General features: G+C 38.7%; 1 protein-coding gene across 8 annotated transcripts in view; it reads right to left on the bottom strand.

Annotated features, from left to right (window-relative positions):
* Window positions 1–17,980, bottom strand: part of RUFY2 (RUN and FYVE domain containing 2) — a 46,330-nt gene extending 28,350 nt beyond the window's left edge. For 2 of the 8 annotated variants that reach the window (XM_078077648.1, XM_036113851.2), the window contains exons 1-8: window positions 17,375–17,628; window positions 15,656–15,829; window positions 11,721–11,838; window positions 8,563–8,664; window positions 6,593–6,716; window positions 6,351–6,412; window positions 5,762–5,827; window positions 2,173–2,242 (exon numbers count right to left, since the gene is read on the bottom strand). In XM_078077648.1, coding sequence (XP_077933774.1) covers window positions 2,173–2,242; window positions 5,762–5,827; window positions 6,351–6,412; window positions 6,593–6,716; window positions 8,563–8,664; window positions 11,721–11,838; window positions 15,656–15,829; window positions 17,375–17,579 — 921 coding nt within the window. In that variant the 5' untranslated portion in view covers window positions 17,580–17,628. Of the gene's footprint in view, window positions 1–2,172; window positions 2,243–5,761; window positions 5,828–6,350; window positions 6,413–6,592; window positions 6,717–8,562; window positions 8,665–11,720; window positions 11,839–15,655; window positions 15,830–16,389; window positions 16,606–16,682; window positions 17,236–17,374; window positions 17,631–17,810 lie in introns of those variants that run through there. The other 6 variants (XM_036113849.2, XM_036113847.2, XM_036113844.2 and 3 more) reach the window with 6 other exon arrangements.
* Between the last annotated feature and the right edge of the window lie 1,738 nt (window positions 17,981–19,718).

The raw sequence follows: 19,718 nt of genomic DNA, 5'->3' as shown, positions 1-19,718 counted from the left end.
CAAGAAAAAAGATTTTAAACACCTTTACTTATACTTGCTTCACAGGTTATGATCATCGCTATAAACAATAGAATATAAAAGCTTAAAACTAGTCAAATGTCTCACATCTACAGAAGCTTTCATAAGAAAAATGTGCTAGTATCCTAAGATACCAATAAAAAAATTGAACTCTTATTTCTAGTATTTCCTTTTATTAGTCAAAATATATTGTTAGTTAAAACATATCATGCATATCTGATTTAAGTATGTTCTGAATACAAAGTATCATGAAACAATAAGACTGTAAAGACCTGTGTAAAGATAAAAGATCTATAAGAAGGCTGTGCTATCATTGAAAATGTGATACAGACCTTCATGATAACCAAATAGGACACCCTCTGAAATAGATAACACTGAGTGACCATCACAAATATGAGACATTTTTCACCATCAGAGTTAAACTAAGTGGCTTGGTTCTGAGGCCTACAAGGAAAAGAGGGATTCCAGGAAAGGAAAGCAGGGACCATCCCCAATGTTGGCTTATAAATAAATTTCTGAACACTTCATCAGGGATATAACTTGAACTTCACAGTGTGCCTAAGGCCAAGAAGAAGCACAAACTAGAGAGCAGCTCTAATGGTCCCAATCTACCAAACTACCAAATGGTCCCGATGGCCAACAGACACATGACAAGATGCTCAACATCACTCATCATTAGGGAAATGCAAGTTAAAACTACAATGAAAGACTACCTGTCAGAATGGCTAAAATCAGAAACACAAGAAACAACAGGTGTTGGCAAGGATGTGGGGGGAAAAAAAGGGACCCTCGGTGCACTATTGGTGGAAACAGAAACTGGTGCAGTCACTGTGGAAAACAGTATAGAGTTTCCTCAAAAAATTAAAAATAGAACTACCCTACAATCCAGTAATTGCACTACTGGGTATTATCCCCAGAATACAAAAACACTAATTCAAAGAGATACATGCATCCCTGTTCACTGCAGCATTATTTACAATAGCCAAACTATGGAAGTGGCCCAAGTGTTCACTGATAGATGAATGGATAAAGAAGATGTAGTGAGTGGATGGAATGTTATTCAGCCATTAAAAAGAATGAAATCTTGCCATTTGCAACAACATGGATAGAGCTACAGAGTTTAATGCTAAGCAAAATAAGTCAGAGAAAGACAAATACTGTATGATCTCACTCATGTGGAATTTAAGAAACAAATGAGCAAAGTCAAAAAAAGAGAGAGAGAGAGACCAAGAAACAGACTCTTAACTATAGAGAACAAACTGATGGTTACCAGAGGGGAGATGGGTGGTGGGATGGATGAAATAGGTGATGGGGATTAAAGAGTACACTTATCATAATTAAAAAACAAAACAAAAGAGAACACTATCAAGTGGTCCCAAACTATCAAAATAAAGATACATTTGCAGTCATGCAAGTAATCATATGCTCCCTGGTTTGGAAAAATTAGGCCAGTTCTAAAAGAATTAAGAATTTTAATTAACACAGAAAGTAGGGTTCAGAGCACTCATGACAGATTTCTTCCTCTAGCCTAAATAATTCTGAAAATAGAAAGCAGTAACTCTGTGGTTTGATATAAAAAAAAAAAAAAAACTTATCTAAAGCAACTTTACAAACAGTATTAAAAAGAGAGCAGAGATAAATTTCCAGTCTGGGACCACCAGAGAGGCGCTCTGACAACGCAGGAAACCAAAGCACACGGGATGAGGTTTATACTTGGTTGGGTGGAGAAAGGGTGGCCATGAGCAGGTAGTGGTGCTTGTAAAGAAAAGTAATCTGAATAGTGGAACAAGACGAACAGTATCATTTTAATGGGAATTTCTACCTATAGGTGATTCACTATCTAAATAGAGGTCATCCAGATTTTAAAGAGAATCACAGCTTATTCAAAGAAGGGGTTGTATAAGTGTCATCTTTGGGGCTCATTTCTAGGAGTATCTCAAACAACTCACAGATTTACCAGAGAATTTACCTGAGAAAATGTGGTTTCTCTAGAACTTATAATCATCAATTATAACTATATTGCAAATATTCCATCATAAGGATGAAAATGTGCACCCACGCACATGCACACTTAGTGTATTCATACTTAAAATGGAAAAGGATCAAAAATACTCAGTCCGTGTAAGACAACTATCCATGGCTGGGTTACAATACCTCTTCAATCAGCTTAGTATTTGACTTTTCTAATGAGTCAACTCTTGAATGGAGACTGCTGACTGTGCTGCTGAAATTAATAAAGAAAAAACTCATTCAAATCACACAAATTCACAAAAGTAAGAAAAGGTATGTTATCCTGGACTTACCATGTTAACTAACATGCACCGACTATCCTGAATTTGTGAGTGTGGGAAATTTCATTAAGTTGGATAACCAGATTTGGCTAGAAAAGCAATAAAGACTGGAGCAAAAAACTCATTTCTATTAAAATTCCACTTTATGCTGCTCATTATTTTTTGCTGTCTTCTTAGAGTCTTTCTTACATTTACATTTTAATACTTAGGAATGGATTCCACACAAAGACTACCAAGTATTATTAAAATTAAAAATTATCTTTTAAAGGATGAACTTTAAATATCCACTTTATAATTAAGTGGCTTAATAAGCATTTACAGCAGTCTTCAACACAAGCCCATTCTGTTTCCACTCTCCACTTTTATAATCACTTAAAGACTTCTAAAGTCACCTGTAGTTTGGGAAATGTGAATATGAAATTCACATCAGGTACCCGGACAGCCAGCAGCTAAGCAAACACCCTGATTTTCAAGGATATAGCTAAAAGTCAGGTTAAGCCGAATGAACTTGGTTTTTTTGTATTTTTGTTTAAATTGATCAAGATTGGACATTACTGTACATTTTTTTCTGCATTTTTATAAATCTTGATAAAAAATCGTATTTCAAACTGTACAGTCACCAGAAGTACACAGTTATCAAAAATGCACACACTTCCCTTGACATCTCCGAGACTGGACATTATTGTACATTTTATTTAGTTTGTTTTTCAAGACCTTGTTTCTACCACCTCAAGCTTTCTTTAATAACATAATATGCTGTTTACATCACAATAAAACCTATAATAGATTTAAACAAATTTTGTACCAGCCTCAGAAATAAATATTGGCATTTTAGTTTAACTAGTGAAACAAATCTTTTTTCATTCATATTAAATCATTTTTAAATATTATCATTCTTAGGGAAACAACCTGAGTTTTTCACAAACAGCAACAGGGTATCCGGATGGTGAGACCTTAACAGGTGTGGGACTAAGAGACAGAGGACCAAAGTTAGAGTCCCTGCTTTTCTACTTTCTGTGTCACCTTGAAAGCTGTAAAACCTTTCTAAGCTCCAGTTTCCTTACCTATAAATCAGATAATAATATCTGTCCTACCTTTATGTAAGAATCAATAAAATATTAATCAAAAAAGCACTTTTGAAAATAAACCCTCAATAGTTTTCTTTGAATGAGGGATAATATGTGAGTTCTATTTTTATCTTTATCTGTTTTCTATATTTTTTTAAGTACTTTAAATATACAAAAACATTCTAACTGGAAAAACAATGAAACATTTTTAAAACCGTAAAATGTACAAAAGTAAGGCACTAGTACTGCTGTAAATGATTTAAAACACATAATCTCAAAGAGAATGAGAAAACTCCTTGAACCAAATGGAACAGACTCTAAGATAAACTGTTGAGTAAAAACAGTGAACTACAGAATAGTGTAAAAATTATGCTACTTTACATGTAAAAAAACTGAGGGGAAGGGAACTTTAAGAAAATATATGCATATTCTTGTTTATTTGTATAAAGTATCTCTGGAGGCATACACGAGAGCCTATTAATTAGTCCCAAAGAGGGAAACCAGGTGATTGGATATCAAGGAGGAGGGAGGCTTTTTGTTCATGTTCCTTTTGAAGTTTAAACTATGTGACTATATATATATTTTTTAAAGATTTTATTTATTTATTTGAGAGAGAGCAAGCACGAGCAGGGCAGAGGGAGAGGAAGAAACAGACTCCCCGCCAAGCAGGGAGCCCAATGCAGGGGATGCAGGGCTCGATCCTAGGACCCTAGGATTGTGACCTGAGCTGAAGGCAGTCGCTCAACCAAGCCAACCAGGCACCCCAAACTATGTGAATATATTACCTGTTGCCGAAAGTGAATAAAGCTTTAACAGTAAGTAAATAAGCAATACAAAGTTGCATTTAGAAATATCTCAGAATTACAAATTAGAAAACACACATACATACACATATATTTCCTATGACATCTTTTATTAAAACTCCGTGATTAAAAAAAAAAGACAATGATACAAGATATTTCCTATCTCTCCAACTTCAGAGAAAGCAAGAGTTACAGCTTCTTATTTTTCTAAAATGGGAAAATGTTTAATTTTATTTTCTGACTACTGAACGAAACTTAGAAAATCAGAAAAGTATAAAGAATAAAATAGAAATTATCCATAATTTCATCACCCAGAGACAGTCATTTTTGCTAATTATTCATTTTAATTAATGGGAACAGTCCATTTCTAACTATGTAGCAAATATTATTCACTTTACCTGTGCTATCTAGTCCAAACTAAAATGTACTATAACTGTAAAATACACATTGGCTTGTGAAGACAATACAAAGAAAGAATATAAAATACCTCATGAATAATTGTTATATTGATTACATATTGAAATAATATTTTGGGTATACTGGGTTGAATAAAATATATATATATTTTTTAAAGATTTTATTTATTTATTTATTTGAGAGAGAGAGAGAGAGAGAAACAGCATGAGAGGAGATAGGGCCAGAGGGAGAAGGAGGCTCCCCGCTGAGCCGGGAGCCCGATGTGGGACTCGATCCCAGGACCCCGGGACCATGACCTGAGCCAAAGGCAGTCGCTTAACCAACTGAGCCACCCAGGCTCCCATAAAATATATTTTTAATTAATTTCATGTTTTTTACCTTTTTAATGTGGTTACTAAAAATTTTAAATTATCTATATGACTCACATTTTATTTCTATTAGTCAGAACTGCACTATACTATTTTACATATTGATCTCAGAAATTCTTACAAGTATTCACTGACAGCTTCAATGCCCAGGTGACATATATAAGGAAATAAAATATAAGGAAAAACTCCCACCATGGGAGGCGACAGCCACATTTACACATGAAGCTCTTTGAAGTAGGAAAAATGAATTTGTGAACCATAAAAATGATATAAACTTCCACCCTATCTAGCCTTTTCTTCTCAAGGATACAGGGATAAGTTTGAAATTCTGTCTTTATTTTTTTGACCCCTCCCCAGAAGTTCTATTTTTAAATTCTCCAAATGTTCTATCTGAAAATCTGACTCTTGGAAAGCCTGGGTGGGTCAGTCAGTTAAGCGGCTGCCTTTGTCCCAGGTTATGATCCAAGGGTCCTGAGATCAAGCCCTGCATCGGGCTCCCTGCTCAGCGGGGAGTCTGCTTCTCCTTCTGCTGTTCCCCCTGCTTGTGCTCTAATCTCACTCTCTCTCAAATAAACAAATAAAATCTTAAAATAAAAAAAAAAAAGAAAATCTGACTCTCATTTTTTGAAAATGAATTAGCTCCAATAATTCTCTGTATTCTTAATTTCTATTCTCTACTCCCTCAAACCTTTCTCAAAGATGTTTAGTAGGAAGGAATAGGGTAAAGTGGACCTGAAAAGGGTGTAAAAAACCTCTACGACAATAGTCACAAATATCCAAGTATCCATAATACTTACTTCAGTTGTCTATTTAATTCTTCAACATAATTCTTCTGGTCTAATATGGCAGCAATTTGAACATTCCTAAAGAGGGGGAAAAGAAGCTTTGCGTCAGTTGGAAAGGTATTTACTGAAGGACCAAAAAAATGTCTATGTCGCCTAAAATTGTTGTAAAACCATAATGGCAAAAAACATTATCTTGCCTTTAAATAAAATTCAAGAATCTTTATAATAATGTAGCAGTAGGCTGTGTACTAATTATAACCTTTGTTAAGTCTAGTATTAGCAAGTAATCTATTTAACAATACCATTAAAAAGTATATTTAAGAACTCTTTTGCATCAGTATGTTTTTTAATTAAAATACATTTGACAGGGGCACCTGGGTGGCTCAGTTGTTAAGCGTCTGCCTTCAGCTCAGGTCATGATCCCAGGGTCCTGGAATCAAACCCCACATCAGGCTCCCTGCTCGGCGGGAAGCCTGCTTCTCCCTCTCCCACTCCCCCTGCTTGTGTTCCCTCTCTCCCTGTGTCTCTCTCTGTCGAATAAATAAATAAAATCTTAAAAAAAAAAAATACATGTGAAATAAATAACTTATGAAAATCATACCTTTCTTTATTTCCAATATCTTCTTCATTCTTTAAATACATGGAAAAATCAATCACTCCAACCTAAAGTAAATCATGTTATTTTTAGTTAAAGGGGAGAAATATTAGAAGTACAGTTAACATGCAACTGAATTTCATTCTTAATTTTTCTTTAGTGTTTAACAGTACTGTTTACAACTGGATCCAAGAGGAACAGCACAAACTAAAAACACTCTGCATTTGGTACGAGTCACTTTCACTTACTTGTGAGTCTAAATCTTCTCCCTTTACACACAGGTTAGCATCTATCACATTCAGGCCAACCAGCAGCCCAACAATTACTGCTCCTTCTTCTTCCATCATTAGTGCATGATACTCATAAAATTCACTGTGGAAATTAAAATAAAAACCTTAAAACACAAATTTACTTCAAACACTAAATTTTAAAATCTCAGCCCCATAATATAAACATGGAGCCCATACAAATTTGGTCTCTTCAAATTAGCCTTTCTATATGTGAATAACTTAAACATTTTGAAACGTTAATGTCCATGTAAACAAGGTAAAAGAATGGGACTGAAAGAGATGAAAGAGGAAAAGGAATTTTGAGAGAAAGAAAAGAGAAACAAAGAGACATAGATCAAAGAAAAAGAGGCATCACTGAGGCCTGGAATGTCTGGGACTCTCAGAAGACTTACTGACTGTTACTGATTTGATTACAATACTTTTTATTAGAGTTGACTTTTTAATTCTAGGATTTATTAAGAATCTTCGGATGAAGACTAAGGTAGGGAATGAACATATGAAACATTTCCAAAGCCCATGTTCAAATCAGTGTATTTGATATGTATATTGCAAGTGTTCTTAATAACCATCAATTAAGGATGGTAGGACATCTATATCCTAAAAAATGTTCAAACAAGAGATTTGTGAAAGAAACAGGACAGTCTAAAAACTAAGACTTGACAATTATGTATTCATAGAACTAATTATCACTGTCTCGTGCCTTCCTCAAGAAGTCCCATGTACTATTTAATCACTTTAATTGACCTTCACAATATTATTGAGAAATTGCTGGTGCTTAAAGTACGGTCATTCTCATTTAACAAATGGGAAAACCAAGATGTACGACCAGAGTCATAAGTACTACCAAAAATGACCAGATTCTCCAGAATATCAGACAGGCACTCCAAGAGAACAAGGGCAAACAGAGGGACTGCTATGGGTCACCCCCTCTAACAACTGATTACCATACTCTGAAAGTCTGTCTTAAACATCTGGCCTTCTATTATTTACTTATTTATATATTTACTACATGAAGGCAATTTATTCAAGAAGTTAATACTGAAAACAAAAGTTTCAGTGGGGGTGTTATCACAGCTATGTTCAGTATTACATTTTTTAAAAGGATGAATCCATTCTCTGTTAAATAAAAAGCTTCAAAGGTAAACAATGAATGGTCTGAATGATAAGATGTATTCCTGAAATTGAGCAGATTTCAAAGTCAGTGCATAGACCAGGCTATTTATAAGCTCGACTTCCCATCAACCTCAGCACAATGTCAACTAACAATAACAAGTTAATGTTTTCCAGTCATCTTCACTATACCACTTAATTGCCAGCGCTCACTGGCCTTCAATTGACAGTTTAAAAAGTGCCCACAATATGGCCAAAGCAACAGTTTAGACATTCAGGATCTAAACCTGTTGGGGTGCCTGTGTGGCTCAGTTGGTTAAGTGTCAGACTGTTGATTTTGACTTTGATTTCAGGGTTGTGATATTGAGCCCCATGTGGGCTCCGCCCTGGGAAGGGAATCTGCTTGGGGTTCTCTCTCTCTCCCTCTGCCTCTGCACCACCCACCATCTTCCTCTCTAAAATAAATAAAAAATAAAAAGAAATTTGTCAGATTAAAGCTCCCAATCCCAATACAGATTTTTATTTGTAGAATTAACTGTAATTTAGAAAAAAAAATAAAACTAGCCTAGAAATATAACATATAAATAAATTTTCCTCTTATTGGTCAATACAAAGCTTATGGTATTCAGTTTTTAGGCTAGTTCCTGATCCATGTTATGTCCCTACATGATTTTCTCTCTCATGTTGCTCTTCTTTTTTTTAATGCCATCTTATTGTATTTTATGTATCCTTTTGTACTACATCTTTAATTCTTTTTGGAAAACAGGATATAAATGAAATTTTAAAAATGGAAATGAACATGACTTAATGGTACTAACCTTAAGAGATCCCTCTGAATAATTAAGCAACGCAGGTAATCAGCCATTTTTTTTTGCATGAGGGCTAATCGAAGCCATGCTCTTGCACGACCGAGGGGGGTCCTAAAAAAGCAAAACCAACTGGTCAGAAGACAGTCTCAGTCCATATATTATAATAGACTACATATTCTATTGCTGTCAAGGTTCATATTAATAAAGGAAAACTGCAATTTATCATGGTTTTGTCTGTTTCTACAGGTGTTTTGTTTTGTTTTTTTTGTTTGTTTCTAGTTTTTTAAGCCAGCTCTTTGAACATGCAAACCAATCCCTGGGAGCTATTTAAGTATCTAAGGTAAACCTGCACCTACAGGACATCTAGGTACCATTTTATGCCTTGGAAGAAATGACGCTCTAAATACTGAGGATTATCTCTACAAGAAATATTTTGACCGAATGGGCATAACTGTCTAAAGATAAATATGTAAGGTGCACCTGGCTGGCTTAGTCAGTAGAGCACGTGATTTTTAATCTGCAGGTTGTGAGTTCAAGACCCACACTGGGTATGGAGGTTACTTTTTTTTTTTTCTTAAGATTTTTAAAAAACATTTCTTTTAAATTTTATTTTATTATGTTAATCACCATACATTACATCATTAGTTTTTGATGTGTTGTTCCATGATTCATTGTTTGTGTATAACACCCAGTGCTCCATTCAATACGTGCCCTCTTTAATACCCATCACCAGGCTAATCCATCCCCCCACCCCCCTCCCCTCTAGAACCCTCAGTTTGTTTCTCAGAGTCCATAGTCTCTCATGGTTCGTGTCCCCCTCCGATTTCCCCCCTTCATTTTTCCCTTCCTACTATTTTTTTTTAAATATAATGTATTATTTGTTTCAGAGGTACAAGTCTGTGATTCATCAGTCTTAAAAATGGATATGCAAAATGCATCAAATAAAGCAATATAATGCCTTCAAAAAGTAACGGACATGATATCTGAATTTTAAAAATCCTAACAAATTAAAAAAAAAAAAAAATCCTAACAAAGCTAGGAGGGCACCAAGCTGGTAATCAAAAAGAGAGAAATCACCAGGCTGCTTGTTATTTTTCAAATGTTTCTCTAGGAGGTTGTCCTTAAAAAATTCAATCTCCTACCTCTTATCCAAGTTTTATCATTTAGTAAAAGTAAAAGCAACTTTTACAGAATATGTATGGTTTTTCAAAGAGAAAGATCATCATTCACACTTTTATGTTTTCTTATACAAAGAATGTTTTGGCATGTAGTGTGGGAGGTAAGTTAATCTTCACTACTAACAGCTAATGAGCTTCTTATGGTTTAGCAGTTGAATGAATACCATTGTTCAGAAAACATTTTTTACTTTTGAAGAGTTAGGCTTTTTAAAAACAATTTGAACATATATTTTCATATTAAAATGACCAAATCTTATATTTCTTTTTTTTTAAGATTTTATTTTTAAAGTATTCTCTATACCCAACGTGGGGCTTGAACTCACAACTCAGAGATAAAGAGTCACATGCTCTACCAACTGAGCCAGCCAGGTGCCCCTTCTTATATTTCTCTTTTTGAGAGTTATGATTCCCTTGCTATTTCACTCTAAAAACTAGGTTTGAGGGACATCTGGTTGGCTCACTCAGTCAAGCATGCAATTCTTGATCTCAGCATCATGAGCTTAAGCCCCACACTGGGCAGAGAGATTACTTACAAAAATAATAATAAGTAATATAAAATTTAAAAACTGGGTTTGAATCCTGGCTCTGCCACTTTTTAACTGTTAACTCCTCTGACCTTTATTTTTCACATCTATGCAATTATTATAATAATCTCTACCCTCTAAGACTGATGTAAGGACTAAATGAGATAATTCATGTAAACCAATTATCTTATTACCCTGAGACAGTACTTAATAAATAGTAGCCATTTACTTTTATCATTCAATTAAATACAACCTGGAAATATTTGGATGTTGTGTTATCAGCCAGAAAACACTACCATATTCCCTACAACATGTAAAACCCTCAGGTGCCTGGGTGGCTCAGTTAAGCGTCTGCCTTCAGCTCAGGTCATGATCCCAGGGTCCTGGGATCCAGTACCACATCAGGCTCCCTGCTCAGCGGGAGTCAGCTTCTCCCTCTGCCCCTCCCCCTGCTCCTGCGTGCTTGCGCTCTCTCGCGCTCTCTCTTGCAAGCTCTCTCTCTCTCTCTCGCAAAAATAAAAAATCTTAAAAAAAACAACTGTAAAACCCTCAATTATAAAGCTAAGAGAAAGCAACTGGTAATCTGACAGAGAATGCTAAGAAAAGAAGGTTATCTCATTCACAAGAATTAAGATAAACTAAAGGAAAGCGTAAGAACTTAGCCTTAACAACACCTTTATGCCTTTATTCAGTTTTTACATTTTATATATATTTGTCTAGTGAAATGGGCAGGTGACACTATAGGTCCCAATTTTTAGAGAAAGAAAAGTAATTTGCACAAGCCCCATATATATAAATGGCTTATCTGAGAATTCTAATCTCCTGAGCCTTTGCCCTGGATTTGGTCTAAATCAGTCTTCAGGGGCGCCTGGGTGGCTCAGTCATTAAGCGTCTGCCTTCAGCTCAGGCCATGATCCCAGGGTCCTGGGATCGAGCTCCGCATTGGGTTCCCTGCTCAGTGGGAAGCCTGCTTCTCCCTCCCCCACCCCCCATGCTTGTGTTCCCTCTCTCGCTGTGTCTCTCTCTGTCAAATAAATAAAATCTTTTAAAAAGTAAATAAATAAATAAAAATAAATTAGTCTTCAACAAATAGTTATTGGCTGCCAACTAGCTTACTACTGCAAACTAGCTTAACACTCAGGAAACAAATGCATAATTGATACATCCTATCTTAAAGGGACCTGCTGTTTCCTGCAATACAATGTAGAATCAAAGTGATATAATAAAGGAGTGAATATAGTGATAGGGTATAGAAGAAAAAGCAGTTAATTCCTACTGAAGGGACTAAGAGAAATTTCATAAAGGAAATGAAATTTGAACTGAGCTATAAAGAAAGAACAGAATTTTATTAGGAGAGAATGGAAGAAGGCTACTTAAGGCTAAGAGAAGATAATAGAGTGTGAAGTACTTTCAAGGAACAGTAAATATATCTCTGCGGTTAGAAATGAACAATAAGATTACTTACTTAAGACCAGGCAAATCCCGGACACTGGCTCCTATTTCCTCTGCTTCTGGGTACAGCTTCTCCACCAGTTCCAAGGGGCCCCAGATAGTTTTGTTATAACTCAAAAATGATTTTCTTACTGAGAAAAAAAAGCATATATAATGCATACAACTTCAACATATAAAATTGTCATAACTTCCTTTTATTTAGTTTCAACATTTCTAACTTAAAATACAGTTATTCAAAGACCTTCCGCTCTTATCACTACACAGTCCTGTGGATCAGGAACCTGTTCATCAGGATCCTGATATTTTTCCTTATCAGAAATATGCAAAAAAATGGGGTGCCTGGGTGGCTCAGTTGGTTAAGCAGCTGCCTTCCGCTCAGGTCATGATCCCAGGGTCCCCGGGATCAAGCCACGCATCGGGCTCCCTGCTCGGCGGGGAGCCTGCTTGGCGGGGAGCCTGCTTCTCCGCCTACTTGTTCTCTCTATCTCTCTGTCAAATAAATAAATAAAATCTTTTAAAAAAAAAAAAGAAAAGAAATATGCAAAAAAAAAAAAAGAAAGAAAATATGCAGCTTGGCCATTCTTCCTTATCAGAAATATGCAGGCAGGTAATTAAAGTAAAAAAACAACTGGCCTTATTCTTTACCAGTACCAAAATAAAAAGGCTGACAGCCCGAGCAGGTTGATCTTTATCAGTTTATTAAATAAACCAAGGACAAAAAGTTATTTTACTCTTAACATGAAAAATTGTGACTTGTTTTATACTGAGAATCAGGTGATAGAAAACCATGAAATCACTATACATTTCTTTCTTAATACTGACCAGATCTCCTGCAGATCAAGGGCGCCTATCATACGCACCACCCAAGGACAATCACCAAGATAGGCAATTTTTCCTTGGGGGATTAAAAAATCAATCAGCACAAAGTAGCTTCATAATGATTCATCAAGACAAGCCTATGATATGACTGTTAGGACATGCCTTATGATATTTTGTCAAGCAAAGGAATTTTAAACTCAGGGAAGAGCTTAAAATTTAACTGTTTGGCCATCATTTAGCAAATTCCATTTCTGCAGCCTAAGGGAAAACAAAGATAAAAAGTTTTTCAAAAAGCAAACTAAAACTCAAGGTGTTATTAAAATTTAAAAAAATGTTTAAATGTGTGTGTGTTGTTTTTTTTTAAATTTATTTATTTGACAGAGAGAGACGCAGCGAGAGAGGGAACACAAGCAGGGGGAGTGGGAGAGGGAGAAGCAGGCCTCCCGCAGAGCAGGGAGCCCAATGCGGGGCTCCATCCCAGGACCCTGGGATCATGACCTGAGCCGGAGGCAGACGTTTAATGACTGAGCCACCCAGGCACCCCTAAATGTTTTTAAAAATTTAAAAAAAAAACTAAAACTAAAACCAGAAAACCCTTAAGGTTGTTAGATCAGACTGGTGAGTTCCTGGTGTACTGAAAGAAGCAGAAACTGATAATATCAAGAGCAGGCAAAAATGTGGGGAAACAAACACTAACATCCACTGATGTTTGATAAATCCATGAAGCCTTCATAGAGGCCAGTTGCCTATGTCCTTTGACCCAGTAATTCTACTCCTCTAAGAATCCTATCCTAAAGAACAAGTATACAAACAGCACAATTTTAATGGTAAAAAACTGGAAACAACCTAAGGGTACATTAAGAGGAGGGCAGTTAAGTAAGTTTTGGTATACATATACTATGAAATTTTACAGTTATTAAAAATGTGATAAAGCCTCTATATAAATGGAAAAACCTCCAAACCATATCAATTTTAAACAGTCACAGAATAATAATACTTATAGCATAATTCTATGCAGAGTAAAAGAAAAAAAATGGAAAAGAGAAGAATGACAAGGATTCCCTTTAGGGAAATGAATGGAAGAGAATGAAGGAAATGGTTTTTGCTCTAGGTGCTTCTATGTTGTTTGATTCATATACAAAGAGAGTAGATTTCACTATTATGTAATTTTTAAAAAATTACTTTGTCTTCAATTAAAGAAATAGTGGAATCTAAAAAAACAAAACAAGGGGCGCCTGGGTGGCTCAGTTAGCCTTTGCCTTCAGCTCAGGTCATGATCCCAGGGTCCTGGGATCGAGCCCCACATAGGGCTTCCTGCCCGGCGGGAAGCTTGCTTCTCCCTCTCCCACTGCTTGTGTTCCCTCTCTCACTATGTATCTCTCCGTCAAATAAATAAAATCTTTAAAAAAAATAAAAATAAAAATAAAAAAACAAAACAAAACCCAAACGCAAATACAGAGAACAGACTGATGGCTGGCAGAGGCAGAGGGTGCGGGCAAGAGGAAATGGGTAAAGGTGGTCAAAAGGTATAAACTTCCAGATATCAAATAAATAAGTCATAAGGATGCAATGTACAGCATGAGGACTACAGTTAATAATACTGTTGTATATCTGAAAGTTGCTAGGAGAGTAAATCTTAAAAGTTCATCATAAGAAAAAAATTTTTAACTATGTACAGTGATGGATATCAACTAGACTTATTGTGCTGATCATTTTGCAATACATAAAAATATCAAATCGTTATGTTGTGTACCTGAAACTAATATGTTAATTATATCTCAATAAAAAATTTTAATTTAAAAAAAAGAAATGAGTACTTTAATGACATCATATAGGGTTTCTCAAACTTTGATGCCAAGGCTCCTTTGGCAGTACATTTTATTAAAATTTGAAGTACATTTTATTAAAACCATGTTTATGTAAATCTCCTTTTGTGCTGTTTACATTTACTCCCACTTTCATGTACCTTAGTCAGAACTTCTGAGCCTTCCCAACTTACCCAGGTTCCTAGTATACCCACAAGGAACCAAGCTTCTTTTAGCTTTAGAACAGTCACTTTAGTATAAACTCTTACATAGGGGCGCCTGGGTGGCTCAGTTGATTAAGTGACTGCCTTCAGCTCAGGTCATGATCCCGGAGTCCCGGGATCAAGTCCTACATCGGGCTCCCTGCTCAGCAGGGAGTCTGCTTCTCCCTCTGACCCTACCCCCTCTTGGGCTCTCTCTCTCTCTCAAATAAATAAATAAAATCTTTAAAATAAAATAAACTCTTACATAGCCCTCCACACAGCTGATCAAAAGAACTAGACACCAAAACTAACAACAACTGTTTTTACAATAAGTAAAAGAACAGTTATTATAGGGGCGCCTGGGTGGCTCAGTCGTTAAGTGTCTGCCTTCGGCTCAGATCATGATCCCAGTGTCCTGGGATCTAGCCCTGCTTCGGGCTCCCTGCTCAGCAGGAAGCCTGCTTCTCTCTCTCCCTCTCCCACTCCCCCTGCTTGTGTTCCCTCTCTCGCTGTGTCTCTCTCTGTCAAAAAAATAAAATCTTTAAAAAAAAAAAAGAACAGTTATTATACAATGTATATTAAATAACTAAATCTAACATAAACATTTTACATGAAATGATAAATCAGTGCCAACTGTGTAGAAGAAAATATCCAGTATTATCATCATTCCCAGGGAGCGCTTACATTTCTACAATAATCCAATCTGAAAGACAGTCTTTCTAGATACATTCCAGTGCCAACGAGGTTTATATTTCAACAATTATTTTAATGTATTTGTTCAATAGGGCTCAAACTAGTAATAAGACTTCATATTGGAATCACTAAGGTTAAAAATTTTTGAATAACTCTAACTGTCCTAGAAAATAGAAATCAGTTCAGAGTATATTGAGAAAAAATGAAAAATCAAATGTTTTTACGAAACACTAACTAGGTATTCTCTGAAGACAACTTATTAGAAAACATAAAGCAGTAGGCTATTCTCTCCCCAAGCCAACCCACCCAGTAATTTTAAATGTAAAGTAACAATAATTATGGTCTCAACAAATACACATTTTCAAGGATGTTTAAGACAGAAATAGTGGGATTCTAAACTTAATTAGTTTTTTAAAATCTCAGGATACCTTTAAGACCGTGTTTCAGACAATGTTCCATAACAACAAAGAACTGCTGTAAGGGGGGATAGTCAGAATCCAAAGTGCGGCCAAAGCTTAGAGCAGATTCAATGAGTCCTTTGATACTCAATTTAGCCATGTTTAACAAGTTTGCTCTCTCTACAGCTGTGGGGTCTTTTGTAGCTGAAAGCACAAGAAAGGAGTCCAACATCATTTGCAAGACATGACATTGAAAAATACACAAACCCTTTCATTCCCCTATAAAAACAACAATGGTTTGTTTTTCCTTGGTTGACAAATTAGTCTCCCTAACTAATCCACACCCCTACGTAACTTCTCTTTATGTCTCTCTCACACATACCACAGAACACTACCATGCCCACCCCAGACAAAGTTTATGAATTATTCTCAAGATCTTGCAACTTGGTTATTTTCTGGTATTTATTTTACTTTTGTGGTACGTCTTCAGAGAGAACGAGGTTTTTTGTTGTTCTTTTTTTTTTACTTTTTGTGGAGATAAAATTGGAGTAATAAACAACATATTTAAGAGTCTCGTGCAAAAGGTGGACAGCAGGCACGGTCCAAGGATGAATCTCAAGGCAAAAAACGTTCAGAATAAACTGGCAATAAAAGGTGGTTACAATTCCAAGATTACAGTATCATCCATAAACATGATGGGTTAAAACACACTGACAAATAAAGGAATACAGGAGAAGCCATTCAATTCTTTCACTCATTTTAACCTCTTTCCATCTTGTTTTCTCATTGCAACTGTAATTCTGTATTGCATAACTCCTTTATTTTCCCAGAGGAAATAAAAGCAGTCCTGTTTCACATTTAAGTTCCTTGCCCATACAGCTGATTCAGTCAAAAACTAAGTTAATAGATGCACTTAAAAAAAAGAAAAACTGATTAGTAATTGATACTTTCAATTCACAAAAAGCTATTTTTTTCTTTCCCACAAATTCCATCCTTAGTTAACTTAGAAATTCAGATGTTCCTGCATATTCTCGCCACTGTTCCCACATATTCTCACCATTGCTGTGACTGGCAGGAATATTTTCAGCAAACACATGACAAAATGAAGTGCAGAAAAATGAAGCACTTAGTATAACGTTTCATAATCTCTGGCAAATTTACTAGTCCAAGTGAACCAAGTGTCCGTTTTTCCTTCACTGAACAGAAGTCCAGGGTTCCCAATTATCTAGTATTCGAGTTCTGAGCTGATAGCTAAGCGCGAAGACTGACACGGAATCCTAAGCAACTAAAAATGCAAACAGCCACAATCTCTATGACCGAGCTAGCTGGTAGAAAATCTGCACACACATCATTCCTTCAAATCTGCATCGTCGTATGATTCCCTCTTTTTTTCGGGGGCGGGGGAACCACTTGATGTTTCATAATCTGTACCAATCCTCCTTTTTCTTAACAGTGCCCATTACGATCCGTGACTTGCGATGCGACAAGCAGACAAAGGGCGCATCTGCAGCTGTTCCGAGGCGGGTCCGAGCTGGGGGCCGGCAGCTTCCTCGCCCCAGGAGCGTTTACACGCCGGCCGCGCCCCGCCCGGGCTCGCAGATGTGTCCTGCTGGTCGCAGCCCCAACAAGGCCAACGGCCAGTCCCCGCATCTCGCCCGGGCCTGGAGCCCCCTCTCTGCCTCCCTTCCTCCCCGCAGCAAGGCTGCCCAAAGGGCTCGGGGCGCCCAAGGACCCCCGCGGAGGGCTCACCCGGGGTCCTGCGCGGCATCGCTGCACCTCTCCCGCCCTCGGCGTCGGGCACCCAGGCCAAAACCTGAGACGCGTCTTCCCTCCGCCACCCCCAAACCTGAAAAGTCATCGCCCATCCCCGACTGTTCCACCGATCTGGGAGCGGCCCCCCGGGCGGCCCTGTCTTCGCCCCTTGGAAGCCGTCGGACCGCGAGCCCTCGGCCATTAGGCCCTAGAACCGGGGCGGGGACCTGAAGGAACGGGGGGCGGCCGCGCGTTGCCATGGCGACCCCGGGCGCCCCCGAGTCCCCCGCTGCCCCCGCCCAGCCCCAGGCCCGGGTTCGGGCTCCAGTTGCTACCCGAGCCCTCGGCGCCCACCACCACCAGTCCTCGCCCGGCCGCGGCCTTCAGCCTCGGACGGAGAGCGGGGCGTCCGCTCTCGGTCCGCTCCCCTTACCCATGGCGGCGGCGGCGCGGTCTCGGGCGGGGACGCCCTGGGCCCCGCCAGCAGCTCCCTTCAGGCGCGCGGCGGCCGCCACGGCGTCTGCCACCCGGCCCGCCGCGGCCCACAGCGCTCCCGGCGGCGGGAGGACGCCCGGGCGGTCCCGCGGCGCCGCGAGTGGGGCGGGGGGCCGCGGGGCCTGCAAGCGGCAGGAGAGAAACCCGCCCTCGCCAGGCCTCCTCGCGTCCAGCCGGACCGGAAGGAGAAGGAAGAGGGGCGTGAAGGAGACCTCGCGTGTGAGGAGCCGGAGGCCCGGCCCCGGTCGGACCACCGACCTCTCACCCGGGGGCTTCGCCAGGGCGCTGGGGCTGCTTTTCCAAGGGGTGCGAGCCACGTGCAAACGTTTTCGTCCACGCGGCGGCGGGGTTCATCCGATACACCGGACCGCTTCCCTTCAGGCCTCACAAGGTCTTAGGGGAGCAAAGGAGTTTAGAAGACCTGAAGCAATTAACTGGGGGCAGACATCTGCTGCAACTAGGCCCCCCAAGCACGGCATTTAAACCAGTAAAAGCACGGGCAGTGGGAAGGGCCGCACTTATCAAGGGGCAGACGTGTAGAGATAAAGTTAGCCTTTTCTCATTTCGGGGAGGAATAAAAACCCTCGTGGTCAGATGACACTAGGTTAAGCTATATCAGTTTGGGGAAAGTAAGCTATTACGTAGTTAGATTAGCAATTGTTAAGACAGTGGCTCAGCTAGAAAGACCGAGATATTTCGGCTCTTTTTCTCTTCATCACCTCGGCCAGTATAGTTTTATGTTTCTTTACCTCTTTTGGTTTTTTAATTTTCTTTACTGTGAGATAATGATACATGGAGAAAAAAGTATAAAACAAACCGTAATGAGCAGGCTATGAAGGTGCCCACACGAGTCTCCTCTCCACAATGTCAGCTTTATTCAGTCACAAAGCAAAGTTAACGTAATTATAAAGCAAGTTCAGGATTTCAAACTCAGTGACATTTCACCATGTGATTAACTTGGCTTCTTCCTAGGCACACAAAGCAGAACACAAGTCACACAACAAAAGATAACAGGGAGTAGGAAGTTAAGGAACCAAACAAGTTAGTCTGTGTGTGCCCAGCTGAGATAAGGCCTCCTCTTGTCAGGGTCACCTCCAGGCACTTACTGCTTATTAAGTTCTGTTCTAATCAATTAAGCAGAGCCTTCAGCCGTAGCTACCTTTTTATTTTATTTTTTTAAATATTTTATTTTATTTTATTTGACAGAGAGAGAGAGCAAGCGCACAAACGGGGAGAGGCAGGCAGAGGGACAGGGAGAAGCAGGCTCCCCATTGAACAGGGAGCTGGAGGAAGGGCTCGATCCCAGGATCCAGGGATCATGACCCAAGCCTAAGGCAGACCTGCTTGACCTACTGAGCCACCCAGGCGCCCCAGCGGCTGCCTTTTTTAAGCGGTTAGACATAGAGGGTGTCTGAGGAGTATGACAGTTTGCTAAAAAAAAAATCCTCCCTTTTTAACTAAACATGTTGGCTAACTGAACATAATAAAAAAATTTTTTAATTTAAATTTAACAAAATTTCGGGGCACCTGGGTGGGTCAGTCGTTAGGCGTCTGCCTTCGGCTTGGGTCCTGGTCCCGGGGTCCTGGGATGGAGCCCTGCATCCGGCTCTCTGCTCATCTCCCTCTCCCACTCCCCCTGCTTGTGTTCCATCTCTCGCTGTGCCTCTGTCAAATAAATAAATAAAATCTTTAAAAAAAATAATAAATTTAACAAAATTTTAAAAAGAATAAACCTGCTGGCCTGTAAAAAACAAACACAAAAACAAAAAAAAACCAAAAACCTCCCTTTTTAAAAAAGGATTTAATCAGTCTTGGGCCCCTGCAGAGCTCCTCTGCTTCAGCTTGT

Source organism: Halichoerus grypus, chromosome 7 (genome assembly GCF_964656455.1).
Source record: "Halichoerus grypus chromosome 7, mHalGry1.hap1.1, whole genome shotgun sequence".
NCBI lineage: Eukaryota > Metazoa > Chordata > Mammalia > Carnivora > Phocidae > Halichoerus > Halichoerus grypus.
Note: the sequence above shows the minus strand (reverse complement) of the source record. Positions and strands in the feature narration are given on the sequence as shown.